Source organism: Neoarius graeffei, chromosome 5 (assembly GCF_027579695.1).
Source record: "Neoarius graeffei isolate fNeoGra1 chromosome 5, fNeoGra1.pri, whole genome shotgun sequence".
In the NCBI taxonomy this organism is placed as follows: domain Eukaryota; kingdom Metazoa; phylum Chordata; class Actinopteri; order Siluriformes; family Ariidae; genus Neoarius; species Neoarius graeffei.
The window spans coordinates 26,248,750-26,273,166 of record NC_083573.1 but is presented as its reverse complement, the minus strand read 5'-3'; the positions used below and the strand labels follow the sequence as shown (position 1 = coordinate 26,273,166).

The window sequence follows — 24,417 nt, the reverse complement described above, 5'->3', positions numbered from 1 at the left end:
CAGACTGTTTTGTTTAATCAGACAGTATGCTTAGCAATCAAATGCCTTTTCACAAGCATATAACATTGCTATGAATGTAAGAATAATGGTAAATGAACTGCAGCTTGGAGTGCAGTAGTTTTAATATAACTGTAGAAGAAAGGGACATTTCACTGTACTTTCTGTAACCCATGTTCAAAACTACATTACAAAACTTTTTTTAAACTCGTACTTGATAGCGTCAAAGTATACTATGTGGATTGAGCACTGTAGTTAACACAACTATTTATATGCTTTAGTGTGGTTGTATGCTTCGGTAACTTCTGTTTATACTATGTAGTGTTATGCTTCAGTAAACGCCTTGCGATTTATACTACACAGCAGAGAGTTTATCTATGTAGTATAGATAGTAATGCTGTCAAGCGATTAAAATATTTAATCGCGATTAATGTCGCGACTGTCATAGTTAACTCGTGATTAATCGCAAGTTAATCGCACATTTTTGTCACATGAAAAACCATTGTAATTCTCTTATCAGCATAAAGTGAATGGGCTTGCTTTGTACCAATGTTTTTTTTTTTTTATTGCAGAGCATAACACGTCTTGTCACAGCCACTGACATCCATAACTTCCATATTAGATGAGAAAACCAAGGGATGAAAAATAAAGTGCATATCACTGAAAATAAAAAATGTTTTATTTTACTCATTAGTTTCTTTTGAAGAGAAGTATTTGCCATAAAAGAAGAAAAAAACAGATAACAATGTTTTTTTATTTTTCATCATAAGTTCAAAAACGTTCATCATAGTGTGGCACTGTATTATCTAATTCTCACTGCTTATAACTCTACACCTACCCGGTGGAGATGAGCTGGGAAACTGAAGACTGAAGGAACAGTATTGAAAAGTATTTTTCCAGTCTCACCTGTGAAAGGTAATCCCATGTGATCTCGTTTGGACGGTAAACCTGTTGGTACAGTTAAACGTAGCACATGAATGAGGCATCTTTATTCTCGGCTACTGTCTAGACGCTATACCAGAGACGGCTGAAGAATCTCCACTTTGCCCCATCCAGTATGGCGGCGAGGATGTTTATATGTCTATGCCTTTCTCCATCACTCACACGTACTCTTATTGAAGCAGCGCGCGACAAGCCTCAACAGGAACTACGGGTGACTCGCAGGGCCAAATTAGAATTTGCGTTAACGGCACTATTTTTTAAAATCGCGTTAAATTGAGATTGCGTTATTATCGCGTTAACTTTGACAGCACTAATAGATAGCATTGAGTTTACTGAAACATCCTACAGCAGTACATGGTATAGGTAGTCCAGTAGTATGCTTCACTAAACTCTCTGCTATGTAGTGCTGTAGTATATTTCAGTAAACATCATGCTATTTATACTACGTAGTGTTGTAGTATGCTTCAGGAAACTCCACGCTATCTATACTACATAGTACAGTAGTATGCTTCACTGAACTCCATGCTATTTGTACAGTTTAGTGCAGTAGTATGCCGTGGTAAACTCTATGTATACTATTTATTGTATGCTATAGATGTAGATATAGTATGCTAGATGTAGATATAGTATGCTATAGATGTAGATTAAGTCAATTCCCTGCTATTTATACTAACGTAGCGTGTTAGTATGCTTCAGTAAAATTTATCTGTAGTATGCTGTAGAGTTGTTTTGTTTGTTTGTTTTTTCCCCCCTCGACCCTGGATTTGGAGTAAAACTGCCATGTGTATGTTCTCTTCTTCTAACTCGCTAACTTCCACCTAGTTCTGGGTTGTTGCTGATGAGCTAGGAGCAGGGAAAACACCAAAATATTCAGGAGCAGGACAGAGAAACACTAGCTTCCAGACTGTCAAGGAGCCATAAATGAGCGAGTTAACACTGTTTCTGGCATCAGAAAAGCATCGCTGTCCAGACTGTCAAGGAGCCATAAATGAGCGAGTTAACACCGTTTCTGGCATCAGAAAAGAATCGCTTCCCCCTGCCATGTCCCTCATAGTGGCCATGTCTTCATCTTTTATGCATTTGAGAGAGTTGCAGGTGGCGGGGTTTTGTTTCAGGCAGGCAGCTCGCAATACCAAAGATGCTTTATTAGACGGATTTTGGTGACGCTTGTAGAGACGTGAAATATAACTCCAACCTGGCGGCACAAAAATCCAGCATGAAATTAAATGTATTGCATCCTGAAGTATTCATAACCTGAGGGAGCATGTAGTGTTTTCTTATTATGCACACCGAGAGAGCCAAGACAATTGTAACACACTTGTTTTGTTTTTACTGAAAGCATGCATGGAACGTTTTTTGCATTACATCCGTATACAAGTACATTGCTTCTCCATGCCTGTCTGGAAAAAAACACGGGATTTGTCCACTCATACTGAAGATATTTATAAAGGAAAAAGTACGCGTTTTGTTCAAGGCAAGTTAAAATCAGAATTACTTTATTAATCCCCAGAGGGAAATTCAAAATTGCACCCAAGCTCCTGAATCAAGGAAGAAGTAAATGTCTTAAAAATAGAAGATAAAATGGTCCTTAAAAAAGAATAAATAAAATAAATTTAAATAAGTTCAATAACTTAAGTAAAAGCAAAATGAAGTGATTTTATATACAAAAAATAAACTAAACTGTAGGGCTGCACGATAAATCGTTAAAAAATCGCGATCTCGATTCTCACACACACACACACACACGCGTGATCTCATTTCGAAACACAGCGATTCTTAAGCATTTTATTTCACAAGCGGCATCACAAATAAATGCTCCCATTTCTTCCCGGATTTTTTCAAGCGCCCCTAAAGGCAGCACTGCTGCTGACTCCTCCCTCGACCTATGGTAAAGCATCTTTACAACACGTGATTCAGTCAGTGGAGGAAGCCCGCCTGCAGTTGAGTGTGTGGAAACAGTGAGGGAGAGAAGCAGAAGAAATGGATTGCGAAGAAAGCCCAGGTGGTAGTGGCGAGAGTCACTCAAAGACCTGAATCGAGCTTGTGCCCAAAAAGGGTTCGCATTCGGCGGTGTGGAAATATTTTGGGTTTAAGCCAGACGATGACAAACAGTCTGAGGTGCATTGCAAAGTGTGTTCTGCCCTCGTTGCAGCACCGCAAGGCAACACCACTAATCTCTACAATCATCTGAAACGTCACCACAAAGTAGGTGACGTTTCAGGTGATGAAGCCGTACAAGGCGAGAAACAAATGCAGGCGACAATAACCAGGACCTTGTACAATGCAACGCCATACCCACCAAACTCCAGTAGACACAAGGAAATCACAGCAGCTATCACATATCACCTGGCAAAAGATATGGCACCGATAAACACTGTACAACATGAGGGATTTCGGAAGATGATAAACACACTCGACAAACAATACTCTATCCCCTCCCGCAACTTCTTTTCAAACGTTGCGCTCCCCGATATGTACAATAAACAGCGGGCAGTGGTCGAGGCAGAATTGCGGGAAATCGATCATTTTTCCGCTACGTCTGATTTATGGTCCAGTCGGACCATGGAACCGTATTTGAGCCTGACGGTTCATTTTATAGCGCCTGATTTCACTATCAAAAGCCGGTGCTTACAGACAGCTTTTTTTTCCCTGAAGACCATACAGGCGAGGCCCTAGCACAGGGATTAAAAGATGCCCTCGCATCTTGGAGTCTGAACGAGGATAAATTGACCTGCATCACAACAGACAATGGTCAAAACATAGTAAAAGCCGTCTCCCTCAACGATTGGACCAGGCTCCAATGTTTTGGACATCGACTCCATCTGGCAATAGGTGAGTTCCTTTATAAAGTCACAATAATAATAATAGTAATAATAATAACAATAATAAAAAATTATAAATATAAATAATAAAAATCAGCCACATCTCATTTTTTTTTTTTTGCTACTACTACTGTGCCTCTGCCAAAGCAAAGTTCCTGCAGCTCCTGCTAACAAGCCTATTGTTCAAACGTTTGATACTCTACTTGAATGACCATTTGAATATTTTTTGTTGTTTTGTGCAATAAACATTTTGTATAAAAAAATCGTGCCAAAGAATCGTGATCTCAATTCGAAGCAAAAAAATCATGATTCACATTTTTTCCAGAATCGTGCAGCCCTACTAAACTGCAAGATTTAGTATTTGAATTATTTTTTACCTTTACATTTTCCAAAACTTAAATCTGTACGCTTATCTACACCTATCTCTACCATAAGTATTCTCATAAATTTCAGAGTGCATGCATACTATTTGTTTGCAAGATTGTGAGAAAGTATAGGTGCGATTTGCAGTACAGTTGCAACACCTGTTATGAATGTAGAGCATCTTGGTTTACAGGTGTCTGACAGTTAAGAGTAGCAAAAGGTGGAGCGCTGTGACAGAATAGATGCACTAACTTGGCATGCTCCTAAAGATGAATTGCAGTTGATGCAGGCTTCATAAAGGCATTATTGGGGGTGGGGATCTTTGAGCGCTGTATCATTAAACCTTTACAATATGTTTAAATGGGTGGTTTTTTTCTGTGAGATTCTCCACAGGGGCATAAAAGGCATGCAGTAATTTATTTTATTATAAATCTCTATATGTCACTCATGAAGATACCGGTGAATTTTGATAAATTTGGGTACTTTTTGTTTGTGAATGTGTCTAGATGATAAAGAAAATTACATGTTGGCTTGAAGATGTGAAGTTTATCATCTTGTGTTGAAAAACTCATATTTTTCAAACAAAATCCATCACAGATCTGAGTGACATTTAAATAATGTTGGCTGGCTTTTTTCATGGTATATCAGATATATTCCATTCAGGTCGCATGATATTGAATGAGTTGAAGACGAGTAGCTGAATGGAATATATCTGATATGCCATGGAAAAAAGTCAGCCAATGTGTTGTTGTTGTTATACATACACATTCGATGGAACAGTTATAGATTTTACAAACAGTTAAGAACAGGGGGTAACTTACCAATATTGAATGCTGATTCTGATCGAATGTAATTCAATGTTCTGTCAATCCAATGTACAAAGTCAAAGTTCGAACAATAAAAATGGTACAAGCCCAGACAGCCTGAACAACAACCCAACTTATATACAAGCTATATGCAGGTAGACAGTTCAAGTTCAAAGTTACTTTTGGTCGTAGTTAATTGTTACATTGCAGTTGTTCAAAACTAAAGGGTTTTTCTGAGTGAAGTCCTCTTGTAAAAGTCTCTGCCACTTTTCCTCACCCCCAAGTAGAACTTTGACAATATTTCTGCTATTGCTCTCTTTTCCAATTTTTTCGATGTCCACTGGTATGTTTTTCTCTTGTAAATATGCGTGAAGAATATCCAGTGAAGTTTTTGTAGCCTTTCGGGTGTTCAGTGCCTCTTTCCCTTTCAAATTTCTCTCAATTTTCCGCTTTTAATGAAGCAAACCTCGTGGCCATGTTTGTGTACAAACTGTCAATCACTCGCTGGTGCGGAAGTTTTACATTTCCAACATGTCTTTTCCAGTTTTTCAATGTCCGTTGGTATGTTTTTCTCTTGTAAATATGCGTGAAAAATATGTTTTGTGAACCTTTTGGGTGTTCAGCACGTATTTAGTTTGTTTGTTTGTTTACTTGGTGCTTAATCTGAGCACTGGATTAGCCTCGTCTTCTCTCCCAGCCAACAAAGAAATGATTGTGCGCATGCACAGCAGAAAAGCTTTTTGTCATTGGATTTTCACGTGAGTTCCGAAGTGTGATGTTGTGTTGTCTTGACAGCGTGCAGTATTATAATAATATTGTATGCTAATTCTCCATTGGGGAGAGTAGCGTAATACATGAAGGATAAGCGATATGATAATATTGCATGCCATCAATAAACCCACTAGAAGGGAATAGAATACATGGTTTTTATTCCATGGAAAAAGTGGCCCGTATGTATAATAATTCCCAGTATTTCAGTCCGATGACGTCACTTCCGGGCGGCACGGTGGTGTAGTGGTTAGCGCTGTCGCCTCACAGCAAGAAGGTCCTGGGTTCGAGCCCCGGGGCCGGCGAGGGCCTTTCTGTGTGGAGTTTGCATGTTCTCCCCGTGTCCGCGTGGGTTTCCTCCGGGTGCTCCGGTTTCCCCCACAGTCCAAAGACATGCAGGTTAGGTTAACTGGTGACTCTAAATTGACCGTAGGTGTGAATGTGAGTGTGAATGGTTGTCTGTGTCTATGTGTCAGCCCTGTGATGACCTGGCGACTTGTCCAGGGTGTACCCCGCCTTTCGCCCATAGTCAGCTGGGATAGGCTCCAGCTTGCCTGCGACCCTGTAGAAGGATAAAGCGGCTAGAGATAATGAGATGAGATGAGAATGAGACGTCACTTCCAGTGTTTTCCTGCTGACTTGACACGTGTTGTCAAAATGGTGAACCGGTTCAAACTTAAAATTATTTTGATTGAACTTCTGTATTTGTTGTGGATGTGTCCATATAATATAAATAACATTACACGGTGTTCAAAACTAAAATTTAAACAAAGATATGAAGTTTATCTTCTTGTTTTGAAAATATTTTCACTCCTTCACTTACTCATGAATATGTTCACCACTTGAAGATAAACTTCATGTCTTCATGCAACCATGTAATAGTCTGTATATAATTGCTTAATATTTTACAAGCTATCCTTAAAGTTGCATCACAGAGTAGTATGACAGTAATATTTTTTAGTGTGATGTTACTTTGCTGACAAGAATAAGTGTAACACGGTTTAGCTTTTTCTTTTAGATTTCAGTGATGTGAAGTACTCACTGATCATATGGGTAAACAGATATAACGTCTATGCTTGATGTCATGTGGGAAGTCTGTAATTGGAATAATTATTTAGTAATTTAATTCAAACCCCAAAATACCTGGACCTCTATTTGTGCAGTAATAGCACTGTAACTGACAATGCTATAACAACCCTTTAATAAAATATTTATTAAGAGCAACACTCAACACAAGCCCTTTGTAACTCTATCATCTTTTAACTCCCTCTGAGACTCTACACGTCAGAAATATATTTGTAATGCCATAGTTGTTTTTTTTCTGCACCGCATGTGGTGTGACGCGCACAGTTAATTAAGTTTATTAATGCACTCGCACATTTGTTATTAAGTTGATTAGTGTGAGACAAAATCTACGTTTTGGCGACACCTGGCGGCGACGGCGGCTGTTGTTAAACCTCCGAAAATGACGAGCCAGTTCAGAAGAATGGAAAGTGAAAGTCATCGGCGTCGTTTTCTTCACGTTACAGCAGCCGCGTGGTTTCGTTAATCAAGAACAGCATAGTTTAGTAGTGTTTTGTCCCCCCCCAGACGCCGTCTACTTTGTTTTAAACGTGCCTTGATAGAAATAGACAGACATTTTGTACTGTAATTGGTCACTGGTTTAGACTTGGAGTCTGTTCTGACTAATAACAAACGCGTGTTTTGTTTTTCTGTTGTTCAGTACTTTGGATTAAAGTAGCCAGCGTTGTAGTTTTGTTTTAGCTCACAGACCTAGTAATTCAGCTTGCTGCTTGTTTTATTAGCCCAGAGGCTGCATGCTTTTTGACATTTCCTCCATTTTTTTTTTGTAAACTCCTTCATTTCCGGTACGTATGTGTGAGCATTCATTTCTATTTACATTTCTTTGAATGCAAATGTTGTTATAACTCTGTCAAGAGACTCAGTTAGTGTTGCTACAGTGATTTCTTACCACAGGGTTACTACAGAAACATGCATTTGTCAACAGGTAAAGAGGTGGTTCATAAATTGTCTTTATTTATGGTAACAACAAAAAAGTGCTTTATACTGGAGCTTTGTCTCATTCTCTTACCTGCAGGGGGGGCAGTATGACCCAATATAGATGTATCATGATGTGCAAAAGTCTTAGGCACATGTAAAGAAATCCTGGAGACCAAAAATGACTTAAAAATAATGAACTGAAATGTTTCAACATTTAAAAAATACTGTAAACACCAGGAAGCCATACTAAATGAAACAAAGTCGATATTTGGTGTGAGACGACCCTTTGCTTTAAAAAAAAAAAGTAGTCTCCGGTACAATGATGACAACCCTTTGCTTTAAAAAAGAAATGGTAGTCTTGGATACAATGAATGCAGTTTGATAAGGAAATGAGCTGTAGGTTTTCCTGAGCATCTTGCAGAAGCAGCCACAGTTCTTCTGGACATTTTGACTGTCACACTTGCTTCTTAATTTTGCAGAAAAACCCAGTAGCCTTCATTATGTTTTCTTTTTTTAATCTGAAAAGTGCTCTCTTATGCTGCTCAGATACAAACTTTTTTTTTTTTTTTTCCTGTGACGTTTAATTTTGTACTGGAAAATGAACATTTGGAACTTTTAAAATGTTTTTGTACTCACTCGATAATGTACAAATCCCAAAATAGAAAACGATGACAGTTTGTATGGAAAAAAATAGGGTGCCTAAGACTTTTGCATAGTATTGTGGGTTTGCTCATAGACTGCCTGCAGTACAGTAGTGTTGCATTTAAAAAAAAAAAAAAATTATTTTATTACTAATAAATGTGGTAAAATTTATTTTACTTTTTTTTAATCATTAGAAATATTTGGAAACAATACAAAATTTAATGGTAAAACATTCCTTTTTTAAAAATATTCCTTTTTTTTTTTTTTTTTTTACATTTTAAAATTTTAATATCACATCAGCGAACTCTCTATACCGTACTTGCCAACTCGACTGATTTTGAGAGGTGAATACCACCTACTGATCTTAGTTCTAAAAAAAATATAGAATAATCAGTGAACCCTGTTGAATTCGCTCTTCTGACCTCACTTCAGCTGTTTTCAGCACAAGGAATAGCTATAATTTTTCCAGAGTTCCCCCGGGTTCTGAAAAATATTCTCCACTTTTTTCCTTGAAAAATAAAAAGCATTCTTTTTCTTAGTTTGTATTTTTTTTCTTCATTACTGACTTAAAGTGGACTTAATACAGGTTTATACCAGCCAAACTAGCACAATTCAAATATTTGTACAGCTAGGCCTCTCCATTACATACAAAATTTGGGCTCCACTCCAGCATATGAGAGAGACTTGATTTTGGGCGCCCTGTGCACCATCAAGCTAAAATAAACCTCTTTAGTTTGAGCTTATTTTAGGTTATTTTAGCATGGAATTATTCAAAAGAGGTATTAGGACTCCCTTTTAGCCTTTACTTCAAAACTTGATTTATAATAGAACAGAGTCGAGAAGAATCTGGGAACAAAAGACACTGAAAGAATCTGAATTTCCTGTTGATTTATGAACTGAATACAGAATGACACCACGGTTTTCATCATGCGTTAGTTAGACCAGGGCCGTTTCTATTCTAGCTATTGAACAGACCGGAGGCTAAGTCCAGTTTTCCTGAGGCTTACAGTGGTGCTTGAAAGTTTGTGAACCCTTGAGAATTTTCTATATTTCTGCATAAATATGACCTAAAACATCATCAGATTTTCACACAAGTCCTAAAAGTAGATAAAGAGAACCCAGTTAAACAAATGAGACAAAAATATTATACTTGGTCATTTATTTATTGAGGAAAATGATCCAATATTACATATCTGTGAGTGGCAAAAGTATGTGAACCTTTGCTTTCAGTATCTGGTGTGACCCCCTTCTGCAGCAATAACTGCAGCTAAACATTTCCAGTAACTGTTGATCAGTCCTGCACACCGGCTTGGAGGAATTTTAGCCCGTTCCTCCTTACAGAACAGCTTCAACTCTGGGATGTTGGTGGGTTTCCTCACATGAACTGCTCGCTTCAGGTCCTTCCACAGCATTTCGATTGGATTAAGGTCAGGACTTTGACTTGGCCATTCCAAAACATTAACTTTATTCTTCTTTAACCATTCTTTGGTAGAATGACTTGTGTGCTTAGGGTCGTTGTCTTGCTGCATGACCCACCTTCTCTTGAGATTCAGTTCATGGACAGATGTCCTGACAGTTTCCTTTAGAATTCAATGGTATAATTCAGAATTTATTGTTCCATCAATGATGGCAAGCCGTCCTGGCCCAGATGCAGCAAAACAGGCCCAAACCATGATACTACCACCACCATGTTTCACAGATGGGATAAGGTTCTTATGCTGGAATGCAGTGTTTTCCTTTCTCCAAACATAACGCTTCTCATTTAAACCAAAAATTTCTATTTTGGTCTCATCCGTCCACAAAACATTTTTCCAATAGCCTTCTGGCTTGTCCATGTGATCTTTAGCAAACTGCAGATGAGCAGCAATGTTCTTTTTGGAGAGCAGTGACTTTCTCCTTGCAACCCTGCCATGCACACCATTGTTGTTCGGTGTTCTCCTGATGGTGGACTCATGAACATTAACATTAACCAATGTGAGAGAGGCCTTCAATTGCTTAGAAGTTACCCTGGGGTCCTTTGTGACCTCGCGGACTATTACACGCCTTGCTCTTGGAGTGATCTTTGTTGGTTGACCACTCCTGGGGAGGGTAACAATGGGCTTGAATTTCTTCCATTTGTACACAGTCTGTCTGACTATGGATTGGTGGAGTCCAAACTCTTTAGAGATGGTTTTGTAACCTTTTCCATCCTGATGAGCATCAACAACGCTTTTTCTGAGGTCCTCAGAAATCTCCTTTGTTCGTGCCATGATACACTTCCACAAACATGTGTTGTGAAGATCAGACTTTGATAGATCCCTGTTCTTTAAATAAAATAGGGTGCCCACTCACACCTCATTGTCATCCCATTGATTGAAAACACCTGACTCTCATTTCACCTTCAAATTAACTGCTAATCCTAGAGGTTCACATACTTTTGCCACTCACAGATATGTAATATTGGATCATTTTCCTCAATAAATAAATGACCAAGTATAATATTTTTGTCTCATTTGTTTAACTGGGTTCTCTTTATCTACTTTTAGGACTTGTGTGAAAATCTGATGATGGTTTAGGTCATATTTATGCAGAAATATAGAAAATTCTAAAGGGTTCACAAACTTTCAAGCACCACTGTATATTTTTTTTAAGGGAGATTGGCAGTGATAGGTTGGCGAGGTTATATCTAACTTTTACAAGGTAATATTATCACCCATACACATTCAAAGACTACGACATCTTTATCAGTGATTTTTGCAAAATTGTGTTGTTCATTTCAGTTTCTGTATCCTTATTAAGTTATCATCAGCAACTGTAATGTCTCAGGAAACTGAGGCATGTGTCAGTTGACTTAATGTCACTAGTAAAATTAATCATCGGTTTAATAAAAATGTATCATTTCTCACTCGCATATCTCTCCTTTAGGACCACAAAGACATCAGTTCTAACCTACATTATTATATTACAACATTCAAAATCCCAGATGACATCCAAGTCAGTTGTTTTCTATTAATCTCTTACTTTTTCTGAGGGCAAAAATACCCGGGGGCTATAACACCGAAACGTAGCTCCCTTTGGTCGGCACTTTCACTTAGGCATTATATATATATATATATATATATATATATATATATATATATATATATATATATATATATATATATATATATATATATATAAATAAAACTGGCCCTTGTATTCCTGAGATTGGTTGGGGCACTAGGCAGGCACACTTGGATGCTGTTTCAGCCCTTAAATCATCTTCAGTGCTTGAAGAAGACTGCTCAAAAAAAAAAAAATCAGCCTAAACTGCACCATTGTTTGGTTTACGCAGAGAATTACACCACCACACCAGGCCGATTAAGACGTACTGCGATTGGTCAAAAGCTTGGTGCTCATTTGATCATTATGTGTGGTCGATTTTTATTTGTCACAAGCATGTGCTCACTGTTTACACTCTGAGCTTCCTGCCGTCTCTTCACTGCGGTTAGATTTCAGCAAACGGGGGGGTTTGTGGAGGGATTTCTAGAAAAGATGACTTATGATAATGATGACAAATACATTCATCACTGTGACGACTGCTAGTAAATTTCTCTTCGTCACTGATGGATTATGTTCATCAATGATGAGTGTAATGAGCGCCAGCAGGAACTCTGATATATTGTGTCAAGTAGTCACATTAAGTGAAGCCGAGAGCCAGTGGAATGGCGCAATAATGTTGAATCTATTGCATTGGTTCTCATTATAGTTCTAGCCAGTTGGCAATGAGCTCACATGTTAAATCAGGCCAGTATATGTAAAATACCAAACACACTGGTGATCGCAAACAATGAAAACTCCAAAGGAAAAAAGATTCTCTATGACAAGTTCAAGGCGACTTGGTCATTGAATCATCCAGCGTCAAAGCACCGAGGCGAGGTGAGAAGCATGCATTTTGTGAAGCACATCAGTCCGATTTCTCGATCAGTTTTCTTCAAATGTGGCACTCAGAATGTAAATAGATCATGCTATAACAGTGTGGGGAAATAAGGAATTCTAAGCAGACTGTCGCAGGACAGACAAGTCTGAAATGTTGTCTGTCCAAATTTCAGCCTGTCTGAATGATGGGCCAAAGGCCTGGAACAATGCGGTCAGGGGTCCGGGGCCTGCCTTCAGGCCCTGGAAGCTGAAGGGCTTTAGATGCCTGGAGATGGCTTCTCAGCTATTTCCAGGCACATTTTTGTGATCTTAAAAGGCCAAATTACACTAGACGTTAGTTGCTAATTATACGACAAATTAAATATAATTTACAAGAAAATGTTGGAAGATGCATGCTTAAAGTTCTACCCAAGAAAACAGTAGTACACACAAGTCAGTTCCATGTCCAGAAAAAAGTATGGGGGGCAAGGATGTTCCAGTTGGTTACAGTATATAGATACTATAATAGCATTCATGAAACATGATGTAAACAATGACTATTTTTTTTTATACTATGTTTTTATAATAAGTCTATAATACATTTTGTAATTAACAATACAACTATTCTTACATACTAGAGTTAAAATTATGAGATTCCAAGTAACTTTGTAACAAAATGACTTTTAAAATGACTCCGAATTAGACGTGGTCATATCATTTGGCATTCAGACTAAAATCTGCTGGACTAGAACTTAGAGGAAAATAAAAACTCTATTAAAATATAAATTTGCATCCTCCAAAGCATATGACTATGATGTCATTATGAATTTAAAAAATGCACATAATAATAATAATAATAATAATTGATTGGCAGTTTGCCACTTAACATAATACTGTACTGCAAAGATTCATATAAACTGAACTCTTAATCAGCTGACTGGATCAATCGGATACTGTCAACCCTAAAACACTAGTTCGAATGCATCATGCAATAAAAACAGTGAATACTGAGTGTATTATTATTGTCTTTATTCAGTGTGCCACTCAGCGAGAGGGAGGTGCCTGTTGTGCCTCTCTGTCCGAGAGAGAACATGTAAAGCCCACCCACATAGAACACTGACTGGTCTACTTGGCAAGACGGAGCAATCAGCATGCACTTGCACACTCTCTCAGGGAGTGTATCAGTATGCGGGAGACTCCTGGAACGTCCTGGAGAGTTGGCAGCAAGTCCCATCAGACAAGCAGGTGCGGATTTGACTTGTCTGGACCAAACGTTTAGTTGCCCCGTCCATTGCTACTGCTAATGTTGAGTCCTGATTATTTCTTATTGGCCATCCAGTCCAATGCTTTTGAAATACAGGTGGACAAATGCAATAATTACTGGTCACTGTCTGCCAGTCTGGCCTTATTTCCCACACTGCTGTAATATTTATTAAGACTAACTTTTCTGCTGGAGCTATACTACAGATATCGGTGTTTTAAAAATTGCATGATCTTTCCGTCAAAAAAAAAAAAGTCCTTTCTGACACCAAATTTAGGCTTTAATGTATCAAAACCCACTTTGGTTTTATAATACTTATTGATGTACTTTTTCAAAAAAAAAATTTGTATTGACATATATATTAAAGTGTATAATTTCTCTGTGAAAAACTACACAACCTGAAGTAAACCATGTCCAAATTTCTGGCAAAATTATGTCCTTTCCGTCATAATGATCTTATTAGTAAAAGTTATAAGTTACAATAGCTTTATGCAGTTTTTGCTACCATGGTCAAAAAAATTGCCTGTGAAAGGGAAAACGTGTGTGTGTGTGTGTACTGTATATAGTGTGTTGTTTTTTTTAAAACTGCCCATATCTTGCCATGAGTCAAGAGCACTTCCACGCTTTTAGGATATTTTTCACTGTGTCCTTGAATCAAAGAAAAGGACGGTCAACCTTCCTGGAGCCTTCTGACAGCTCACCATATAGAAGTGCTTTGACTGGACGTTCATTTGGCTTGCAAACAACATGACCCATCCAGCGCAAATTTTCATCAGGAACAGATATCTCGATATTTGTGGCTTTAGCCTGATCCAACACTTGATCATTTGTGACCTTGTGATCCCATTTGATCTTTAAGAATGGGCCTAAGATGTCATTAGCGGATGATTCTCAGAAGCTTGATGTGATGGTGGTATAGCGTTCAGGTCTCACTCCCGTGCTTCATTAGAGGAAGGACACATTGTCTGCTTTTAAGTTTGGTTTATGTTGTCAAGTCTCGACAGTCAAAGACTCTGTCTCTAATGCCGCTTTTCCACTACAAACGCGGCTGAGCCGTGCCGTGCCGAGTCGAGCTGAGTCGAGCTGAGCGGGGCTGTTGGAGTTGCATTTCGACTACAACCGCGCTGAACCGTGCTGGCTGGAAGTGGGTGGACACATTGGGTGGAGTTAGCGAAAGTGGGTGGACGTCATGTGATGTCGTTAAGCAGCGCAAACAGTGACATCAGTGACAGTGGCGGAACAAGTCAGAGCCGGGCCGGGGGCGGGGCAAATGACCGGACCCTTTATTAAAGCTTATCATAACATCATTTTAGGCTACAAAATGTCCGCAACTGCGGTGTTTACCAATTTCAACACTACCGGGTGCAACTATGTTATTTAGTACATCAAGTCCTTCAAACGAACATGTAACTCAGAAACAAAAAACATTAGGATACTGTACATGGCTCATAATAAAACATCAATAGCCTACTGCGCACATTATTTGAAGGGCATACGAATGAGCGCTCAGAGGTTGCAACGGTGACAGGAAGAGTCAGAAATAAAAGGAGGGCGGTGCAAACCTCACTGAATGCACTGTGTTTACCAATTTCAACACTACGGGGTGCAACTATGTTATTTTGTACATTAAGTCCTTCAAACGAGCATGTAACTCAGAAACAAAAAAACATTAGGCGACATACTGTACATGGCTCATAATAAAACATCAATAGCCTACTGCGCGCATTATTTGAAGGGCATACGACGAGCCTTGCGCTCCGCGAACTCGTCCACGATGCTCTGTATGTCACTGATTCAGTGAGCTTTTAAGCAGTAGTCTCACGACCCGAATAGTAAACAATAAACATGGAGGACATGGAGTCGTTAGTGTTGCTGGTCTTGGTGCTGTGGCTTGACAACGCCAACAGATACTGGCAAGAGCGTATAGATGAGGCGAGGCGCATAAGGCTTCAGAAATTCTCGTAATTCGTAATTCTTCTTCCGGGTTTGCGGTGTTTACAGATCCCAGCGCGCTCGCGGGGCGTGTGTGGGCATGTGAGGACACTCCTCCTCACCAATCAGTGCACAGGGGAGTGTCTGCTCACGCCCCCAGCCTCAGTCAGCACGGCTTGGCTCGCTTCAGCCCTACCCCAAAACGGTGCGAGTTTTAGGGGCTAAGCAGGGCTGAAACGAGCTGAGTCGTGCTGGTTTTTGGTAGTCGAAACGCGAGCCGTGTCGGGCTGAAGTGAGCTGAAGCGAGCTGAAGTGAGCTGAAAAAGGGTAGTGGAAAAGGGCCATAAGTCTTCCCGTAGCACATGACGCAGCTTGAATTTCTGTTGTTATCTCATCTAATTTCTAATTTTTGGTGACATGACGTCTCTTCAGTGGCCTCTAGTCAATTTATAATTTTTTTTTTTTTTTTTTTTAATTTAAAATGTAAAAATATATCTGCAAAAAGGTGTATTGGGACATTATTTATTATATAATATCAGTATCATGTGGTCTAGCCCTATCCTTACCTAAAAAAAAAAATTGGGCTGATAAAACACCTGAAGAAATATTTCCTTACCATCTTGAAAGATGTGCAAGAGGAAAAACAGAAGTGGAACATCACACTTCTTGTTCAGAATACGGTCCTTTATGGGAGTCCACTATTTAAAAAAAAAACTGTATTGTATTGTGTTTTATCCTCATATATAAATTAATTGTTGGACTGATAAAACACCTGTGTGTGTGTGTGTGTGTGTACATATGTATTTTTTTTTAATTATTTATTTATTTCCTTTTTAAATAAATACAGTGGGACAGGATGTCCTGTTGTGTGCTCTTGTCCTTCCCCCATCTCTGCTTTTCTTTGACAGGATGTCTCACTTTTCCATCCCCATGAGAATGTGTAATACCTGCTTGGAGCAAAAAATATGAATAATTAATCCAAGGACCTTTTATCATATTATTGAATTACAGTAGCCTGAGAATTGAATAAAAATGTGCAGTCAGATTGGTCTAATTTTTACATGTATTAAGTAAGGAGTAACACATGACAACCCATGTGATTATACATAATAATCCATGCCAGGATGATGTCATAATTTCATATGGTGGTGTTATTTTCTTATAACTGTACAGCCAAGAGTGCTTTATTCCGCTTATATGACAGCAGTTTGCCAATTATTAAAACATTTAATTTATTGATTATTAATAAAGATCACTGCACACAATTTAATTGCTTATTAGATTAGGTTGTGTACACCATACATGTCCCTGTATATGAGCTGATACTATAGAGACAATAACATATTAGAACAAGCATGTTAATATTAAACCCATCGTTCATGTTACAGCCAGGATTATTGACCAAGCCATGAAGTTATGCAAAAATAAGGAAAAAAATTATCCTCCATTCTTGGCTACTTTTGTGTGCTTACACCTACCTGTTTTATTTCTTACCAGGTGAAGCTGTGCTGTGAAGGTATCCAGATAATACACTCTTCAGTATTTTGTTGCAGTCTTGATCCTTGTGTTGACATTCACCTAAAGCCAGCAGGCAGTGAGCTCCTTTGTCCTCCACCCCTGCGCTATGAGCAGAGGTAGAGGTGGGCACTCCAAAGAGTACCAGCAATTCTCCCTCCCATCCGACCAGAGCAAATCCAGTCAAGGATTCTTCTCACAAAATTTCCCAGCTCACCCCAGAACCCCTCAGGCCCCAAATCCCAACGCTAGCTTGGGCAGGTTCCAGCATCCCCCTCCTTATTCATCCACTGGCCCTCCTGGAGCTTCTCCCAGTGGTCCTATTCTGCCTCCAAATCCTTTTTCATCTCCGTTGCCTAGACCTTCCCGAGTGCAAGTTCAGAGGTCCCAGTCAAATAGAGGAGCTTGTGGTGACGAAGCAGCAGACTTTCGCCAGCAGCAAATTCTGTTCCTTAGAGGGCAGAGTGCTGAGGCACCTGCGTTTGTGCCACTCCAGTCCGAACGCCTCAGCAGTTCTCCCCAGCTTCCGCCAAGATATTATAGTTCCTCAGAGCCTAGCAGCTACGCAAGAAGAGGTGGTTATAATCGAGGCAGGCCAGGTTGGGAGAAAGGGATTAATACCAGGTACCATCCTGGACCTAAGGCTGGCTGGGAGCAACAGCACTTAAGAAGCCAGAACAATCAGTATCCGTGTGACGGCCGGGTGGACAGTGACGCCGCTTCACTGTCCTCAGCCTTTCGTGCTCTGTCACTAGAGAACTCGTCCTCTGGTAGTTCTAGGAGTACGGCTTCCCGTTCAGTTCCCTCAGGTAGATATTTCTTGCAGCTGACCCCTGAAATCCAAAAGCAGGTCCTCAGTTCTTTGGCCTCATTGCAGCCAGGTGAAACCATCCAGGCCAGGGTCTTGGCAAAAAGGTTTCGATTGCCTAAGAAGATTATTAACCAGGCACTGTACGCTTTATCCAACTTAAACCAAGCAGAGAAGGTAGAAGGGACTCCACCTCTCTGGCGACTGTGTAGAAAAGGTGACGCTGAATCCTCCCACGGGAGAACCCAGTTTAGATCAAAAACTGATAAGTTTGCTCACCCTACATTTATAAAACAAAACCAGGGTAATAGTGAGGAGGTAAAACCATCCAGCAACGTGACCAGTGCAACATCAACCACTACAGAGGCCAATAGTGATTCCAGTGAGGAATCTGAAGACTCTGAAAAAGAAAGTTCCTCTGAAGTTCTGAACTCTGACCAGACTGTAGCTAGATTTTCATCCACGGAAAAGGAATCGGGTCTTTCCACAACTATGGAAGCAAAGGACACCAAGGAGCAGATCCTGCAGTTCCTTCATGAGTCTGGCCAAGCCAATGCATTGATGATTGCCAAAAATCTGGGCTTGCGAAATGCCAAGCAGGTTAATTCTACACTATATGCCATGGAAAAGCACGGCGATCTTAGGAAGTTGACCTCAGGAAGTATGTCACCTGCTTGGGAGCTGTCTACTCACCAGCGTGAGAAGATGGACCGACAACGGAAAGCAGCTGTCGCTGTCGAGTCAGAGCTTTGTGGAACACCAGGCCCAGTGAATGCTGCACAGACAACCTCACAGATGTTGTGTGGATCTGGGTTGTTGGAAGAAGTGAACTGGGAGGACCTCCCAACAAGTCAGACATGTGACAAAGACAGCACATTTGGGAATGGAATGCTTGAAAAGCAGTCACATTCTGATATGGATTCTACAGTTGAAAAAATTCCCTCAGATGACAACGACCTCATGTCTGTCCAGTACTCCTCCCATGATGCTTCATGTTTCCAGGCTGATGACAAGAATGGGGGGCACTCCGAGTGGGCGTCAGACGATATCCCAGAATTCCTGAACACAATCCGATCAGAGGTGGCCGTGTCCCTGGCAGCACCTCTTCCTCCCGCCCAGGATATGGAGACCAGCAAACTGCAGAAGCTAAGACTAGCACTCAGCAAGAACCCTGTCAGTGGCCTGATGGAGTATGCACAGTACCTTGGCTACAACTGCGAGTTCCTCCTACTTGAACAGTCAGGACCCTCACATAATCCCAGGTTAGCTATCATGGAAAGTTTTCATTGTTTATTCCATTGAGTGTTCATGTATTTTTGATTCATAACCATCTGATTTGTGCTTATCTCAGGGTTTATACAAATATAGCAGCCTTAACTGATTTAGTGTAGTGATGAGGGAAAGAGAAAAGTAGTTTGATGTGTTTGTTTCCCTCCAATGAACTGTTTCCCCAGGTTTCGTATGCAAGTGATGCTCGATGGACGTCGGTTCCCACCAGCTGAAGCCTCAAACAAGAAAGTTGCAAAGAAGGTTGCAGCGGCAGAGACCCTTCGGGCTCTCTACAAAGAGCTGGAGGGAGCTACGAGTGGGGAGGATGACTCCGAGCAGCCTGCAGTACCATTAGCAGAGCTGAATGATTATGCTGAGGATTCATTTGTGAGTCTCAGTTCATTTGTGAGGTTCTCGATGCGATTTACGTTAATGCTGGAATTAAGTTTTTCAAGTACCGTCGTGTACACATTGTGCTATTTCCCCCCCACCCCTACTTTTTTCTGAAGGAGAATTTGGAGGAGACCCCAAAGGCCTTGGCTCGCTCCCTTCCAGGTGGCAAGAACCCTGTTTCTGTTCTAATGGAGCACAGCCAACGTAGTGGCCACGCCATTGAGTTCATCAGTACTGGGCAGGAGGGTCCGGCGCATGACCCACGGTAAGAGTATTGAAAAATTTCATGTTTATATTCCCTGAAGTGTAGAGCTGACATCTACAATTTAATTTAGCTATAGCATTTACAATTTTTGTAGGCTGGATGTGAAAGGAGCGTGTGTGGGTTTTTTTTTTTTTTTCTGGTAGCAATTGTTTTCACTTTGCTGGCTGCTTTATTTAGGTGAACTTTGACCATAGAAATAATTAGCCTGGGATTTCTATTGATTTCCAATAGACATCAGTAAGACACTATTGTTGTCTCTTTGCGGTGTGTGTGTGTGCGTGTGTATGCATACACACACACACACCCCGAGAGTACTGTGCAAAAGTCTTAGGCACATGTAAAGAAATGCTATAGACCAAAAATGGCTTAAAAAATGCTATAAAAGGCAGTAAGCCACAATAAACAAAACAAAGTCAACATTCAGTGTGAGACAATCCTTTGCTTTAAAAAAGAAATGGTAGTCTTGGATACAATGAATGCATTTTTATAAGGAAATGAGCTGTAGGTTTTACTGAGCATCTTGCAGAAGCAGCCACAGTTCTTCTGGATGCTTTGACTCTGTCACACTTGCTTCTTAATTTTGCAGGAAAACCCAGTAGCCTTCATCATGTTTTCTTTTTTAATCTGAAAAGTGGTCTCTTATGTAATATGCTGCTCAGATACAAACATTTTTCCTTAACATTTAAAGGTAGACTGCATTTCAGGTTTTTCAAGTGTAGATCATAAAAAGAATTTTCCCTGACACCCAATTATTTTTGTTTAGTGGACTGAAAGCTCTTGAACTCGAATCACAGACTTCCAATTTTGTTTTTGTTTTTTTAAATAGAACAATTAATGAATTTAGGGCCACGTGGCCCAAAATTCTGTTATTTTTTTCTTGCTTCACCATGACGAGATACTACATCATGCATCACGTGGTGGGCTTTCCCCATTCGTGTAAGTCATTGTGGGATACAAATTTGAAACAGGAGAGAACAATGGAGGATGTGAATGAAACGTGAAAGACCGACTACAGTAACAGTGTGAGAAGAAAAGACGTTCTGTTGCAAAGGAAAGGAAATGCAGGACCAAACTAATAAATATCAGCAGTCAGCGAGCACCTCGGTGTGATCAGCAGTTCGTTTAGCAACAGAATGATGTAACTATCAGTGCACGGTCAAGATCTGTCACATGATGTCTGTATAAATCAACCTGTTCTAGAAGGATCCTGACTCTGCAACACTACTAAGCCAGCAACATGAGAACCAAGGAGCACTCCAAACAGGTCAGAGACAAAGTTGTGGAGAAGCATAGAGCAGGGTTGGGTTCTAACAAATATCCCAAACTTTGAATATCCCAGGGAGCACCATTAAATCCATTATAGTAAAATGGAAAGAATATGACACCGCTACAAACCTGACGAGAAGGCCGTCCACCAGAACCCACAGACCAGGCAAGGAGGGCATTCATCAGAGATGCAGCAAAGATAACACTGAAGGAGCCGCAAAGATTCACAGCGGAGATGGGAGTATCTGTCCATAGGACCACTTTAAGCCATATGCTGCACAGAGCAGGGTTTTATGGAAGAGTGGCTAGAAAAAGTTATTGCTTAAAGGAGATATGCAGAACCATGTCCTCACTTTTTGTTTATAAATGCCTTGAGACCTCAGGAATGGCATAGGAATAGTTTTAAGTGTTAACAATAAATCTAGTATAATTTTTAGGATTAAAATTATTCATATAGGTAGCGGTCTGAGTGAATGACCTTGACATCTGTGACATCGCCGCAAGAAGGCTATCGGTCTCATCGCCATTTCTGCCATACCAAAACACAGAGCTAACTGCAACTTCGAGCTTCCATTTTGAGCTAATTTATCGCCATGCCATGTAGATGTGTTGCTGGCGGGTGCAGCAACACGACAGAAGGTGGATTTACATTGCATTCGTGGCCCAAGAATGTTCAAACTGCAAAGATTTGGACGTGTTTTGTGAGAAATTCACAGGCGGGACGTGACATATTATTGGGCAGTGACCCAAGGGCAGTGACCTCCCCGAGGTTGTTGCTAAAATCAGTGATGTCCTAGCCTGGGCCCGCCCATCCTAAGCGTGACGCAACATAAGGGCCTGTTGCGAGCTTAGTCTGGCCAGGCAAGCTATCTACAGCTCTTCCAAGCTCCCAAAAAATCGGGAACCAATCAACTTTGAGCATCTCCAACGGCCCTGGGTAGAGGCGTGTTCAAGGCAGTGACGTAGTAGAACTGCGACCGGAAGCCAGATTGTTTACAGAATCTATGCCGGAAGCGCTTCATTCACTAGAAACATTACGAACATGGAGCAAGTTCTCATTGAAAACGGAGCAAAGAGCAGCCCTGGAGGTATTTATTGAAAGGAAGGACGTTTTCGCCTTGCTCCCAACTGGCTTCGGTAAGAGTTTAATCTACCAGTTAGCCCCGTCGCGTCACATACGTCAAAGGAAAGAGTGATGTGATTGGTTTAAGCTTCGTCACAGCCTTTTCTGGCTTCGACCAGTAGCAAACTGAGGCATTTCAGGGAGGCGGGTCAACCACGGGCTCTGGGAAACGGTTGGGCTTAATATCTTGGCCAGACCAATAGCTCGTAGAGCTTTGCAGTCGCGTTAGCCAGACTAGTGATGTCCCGCTGCGTCCCAGGTTTTAGTAATTGCCTGAGCCGAGCAGTGATGGCAGAGTACTCAGTATAGAGAAAATGGGGAATGAGTGGACCAGCCATCTGATTTCTCTGCTGGATATGCTTTTTCTTTTTTTTTTTTTCTTTCACCCCCGCTGGATATGCTTGCCTCAGCAGCAATATCTTGCCCTTGCATGGAAGAAGCAAATGAACGGAGAACTGAACGAACAACTGAAAGTCAGGTTGTTTCAAAACAGTCGGCCACAAGCTCAGCCTTCAAAAAGCGAGAACACAGATGGGTAAGATGCGAAGATAATCATTTGGATACAAAACAACAAAAACAACAGCACTTGTTGTTTACTTGCATTTAGATTAATGCAGGTAAATACACAAATTTGTATTGTGTATTTAAGTTACCGGTATAAGATTATTTAATTTGCTTCAGAATGTGATTGTCTCAGTTCATCTGATTGATTGATTAAAGGGATAGTTCGGGATTTTTGACATGAATCTATATGGTATCCCCGTCAGCAGTGTCGTGCATCCACACTAACTTACCCCCGACAGTGTTCTGTGAGCCTAGATATTGTACAGTGTTGGTCAGTGCACAAGTAGTTCCGGCAGGTTTCCTGGGGTCTGCAAAGTAACACGTTTTTCTTCTCAAAACAGCTCGTGTTCGAATGAGTGATTTATTAGCATAACAAAACCCTTGTAGTCCAAAAAGTCACACCTTGTAATTGCTTGGGGCTACTTTCTCTCAATAGCGATCAGTGCGCGCTGTCACTGTTAACAGTTGTGTGCGAGCTAGCCAACAACTTTCATTAGTTGTTCGACAGTGTTTAGCAGCAGCAAATTGCTTTCCTCCTCAGTATACAAGTGCGCTTCCATAGCAGGGAAAAAGAAACTACCACTGCTGCCTATGTAGTGCCCTATTTATACAAATGGCTGAATCCTGAATGACTCCTATTTGTATAAATAGGGCACTACATAGGCAGCAGTGGTAGTTTCTTTTTCCCTGCCATGGAAGCGCACTTGTATACTGAGGAGGAAAGCAATTTGCTGCTGCTAAACACTGTCGAACAACTAATATAAGTTGTTGGCTAGCTCGCACACAACTGTTAACAGTGACAGCGCGCACTGATCGCTATTGAGAGAAAGTAGCCCCAAGCAATTACAAGGTGTGACTTTTTGGACTACAAGGGTTTTGTTATGCTAATAAATCACTCATTCGAACACGAGCTGTTTTGAGAAGAAAAACGTGTTACTTTGCAGACCCCAGGAAACCTGCCGGAACTACTTGTGCACTGACCAACACTGTACAATATCTAGGCTCACAGAACACTGTCGGGGGTAAGTCAGTGTGGATGCACGACACTGCTGACGGGGATACCATATAGATTCATGTCAAAAATCCCGAACTATCCCTTTAACCTTTTACATTTTATCAGTGAAAATACATGCATGTACATATGTAAGTTATAACACCGATCCTGTTTTATTGAGAGTCAACCCACAATCAATGAAGTCAAATCCGTCTTAGTTGAGCAACTCGGTAACGGTATTTCTTATTTTCACCATGAATTTTTATTTATGTGACTTTGGTCTATAGCTGTCAAAGGCCTTGGCCTTAAAACCGGTTCCTGCTGTGACGTCACGCACTCAGGGCTGGCTAGCTCAGCGGGGCAGCTCGAATGCCAACTTTGCAGTCAGTTTTAACTCTCAAAAAAACCCATATATTATTAAAAAAAAATTTTTATTCCCATTTATGCAGCATACAAGAGTCAAGGATGGAGATACTATCCACTCAGAAATGTATTTAAAAATAAAGGTTCTGCATATCTTCTTTAAGAAAACGCGTTTGGAGTTTACCCAACAGCATGTGGCACACTCCCCAAATACATGGAAGAAGATTCTCTGGTCAAATGAGACTAAAATTTATCTTTTTGGCCATCATGGGAAATGCCATGTGTGGTGCAGACCCATCACCCTGAGAACATTATTTCTGCATTGAAGCATGGTGGTGGCAGCATCATGCTGTGGGTTTATTTTTCATCTGCAAGGACAGGAAAGCTGGTCAGGATTGAAGGAAAGACGGATGGCGCTAAATACAGGGCAGTTCTGGAGGAAAACCT

The 24,417-nt window shown here is 40.5% G+C and overlaps 1 protein-coding gene across 1 annotated transcript in view; it reads left to right on the top strand.

The window, feature by feature from the left end:
* Nucleotides 1–24,417, top strand: part of adar (adenosine deaminase RNA specific) — a 42,956-nt gene that overhangs the window by 3,051 nt on the left and 15,488 nt on the right. Inside the window, exons 2-4 of the mRNA XM_060921449.1 lie at nt 16,908–18,995; nt 19,188–19,389; nt 19,512–19,660. Coding sequence (XP_060777432.1) covers nt 17,035–18,995; nt 19,188–19,389; nt 19,512–19,660 — 2,312 coding nt within the window. The 5' untranslated portion in view covers nt 16,908–17,034. The remainder of the gene's footprint in view (nt 1–16,907; nt 18,996–19,187; nt 19,390–19,511; nt 19,661–24,417) is intronic.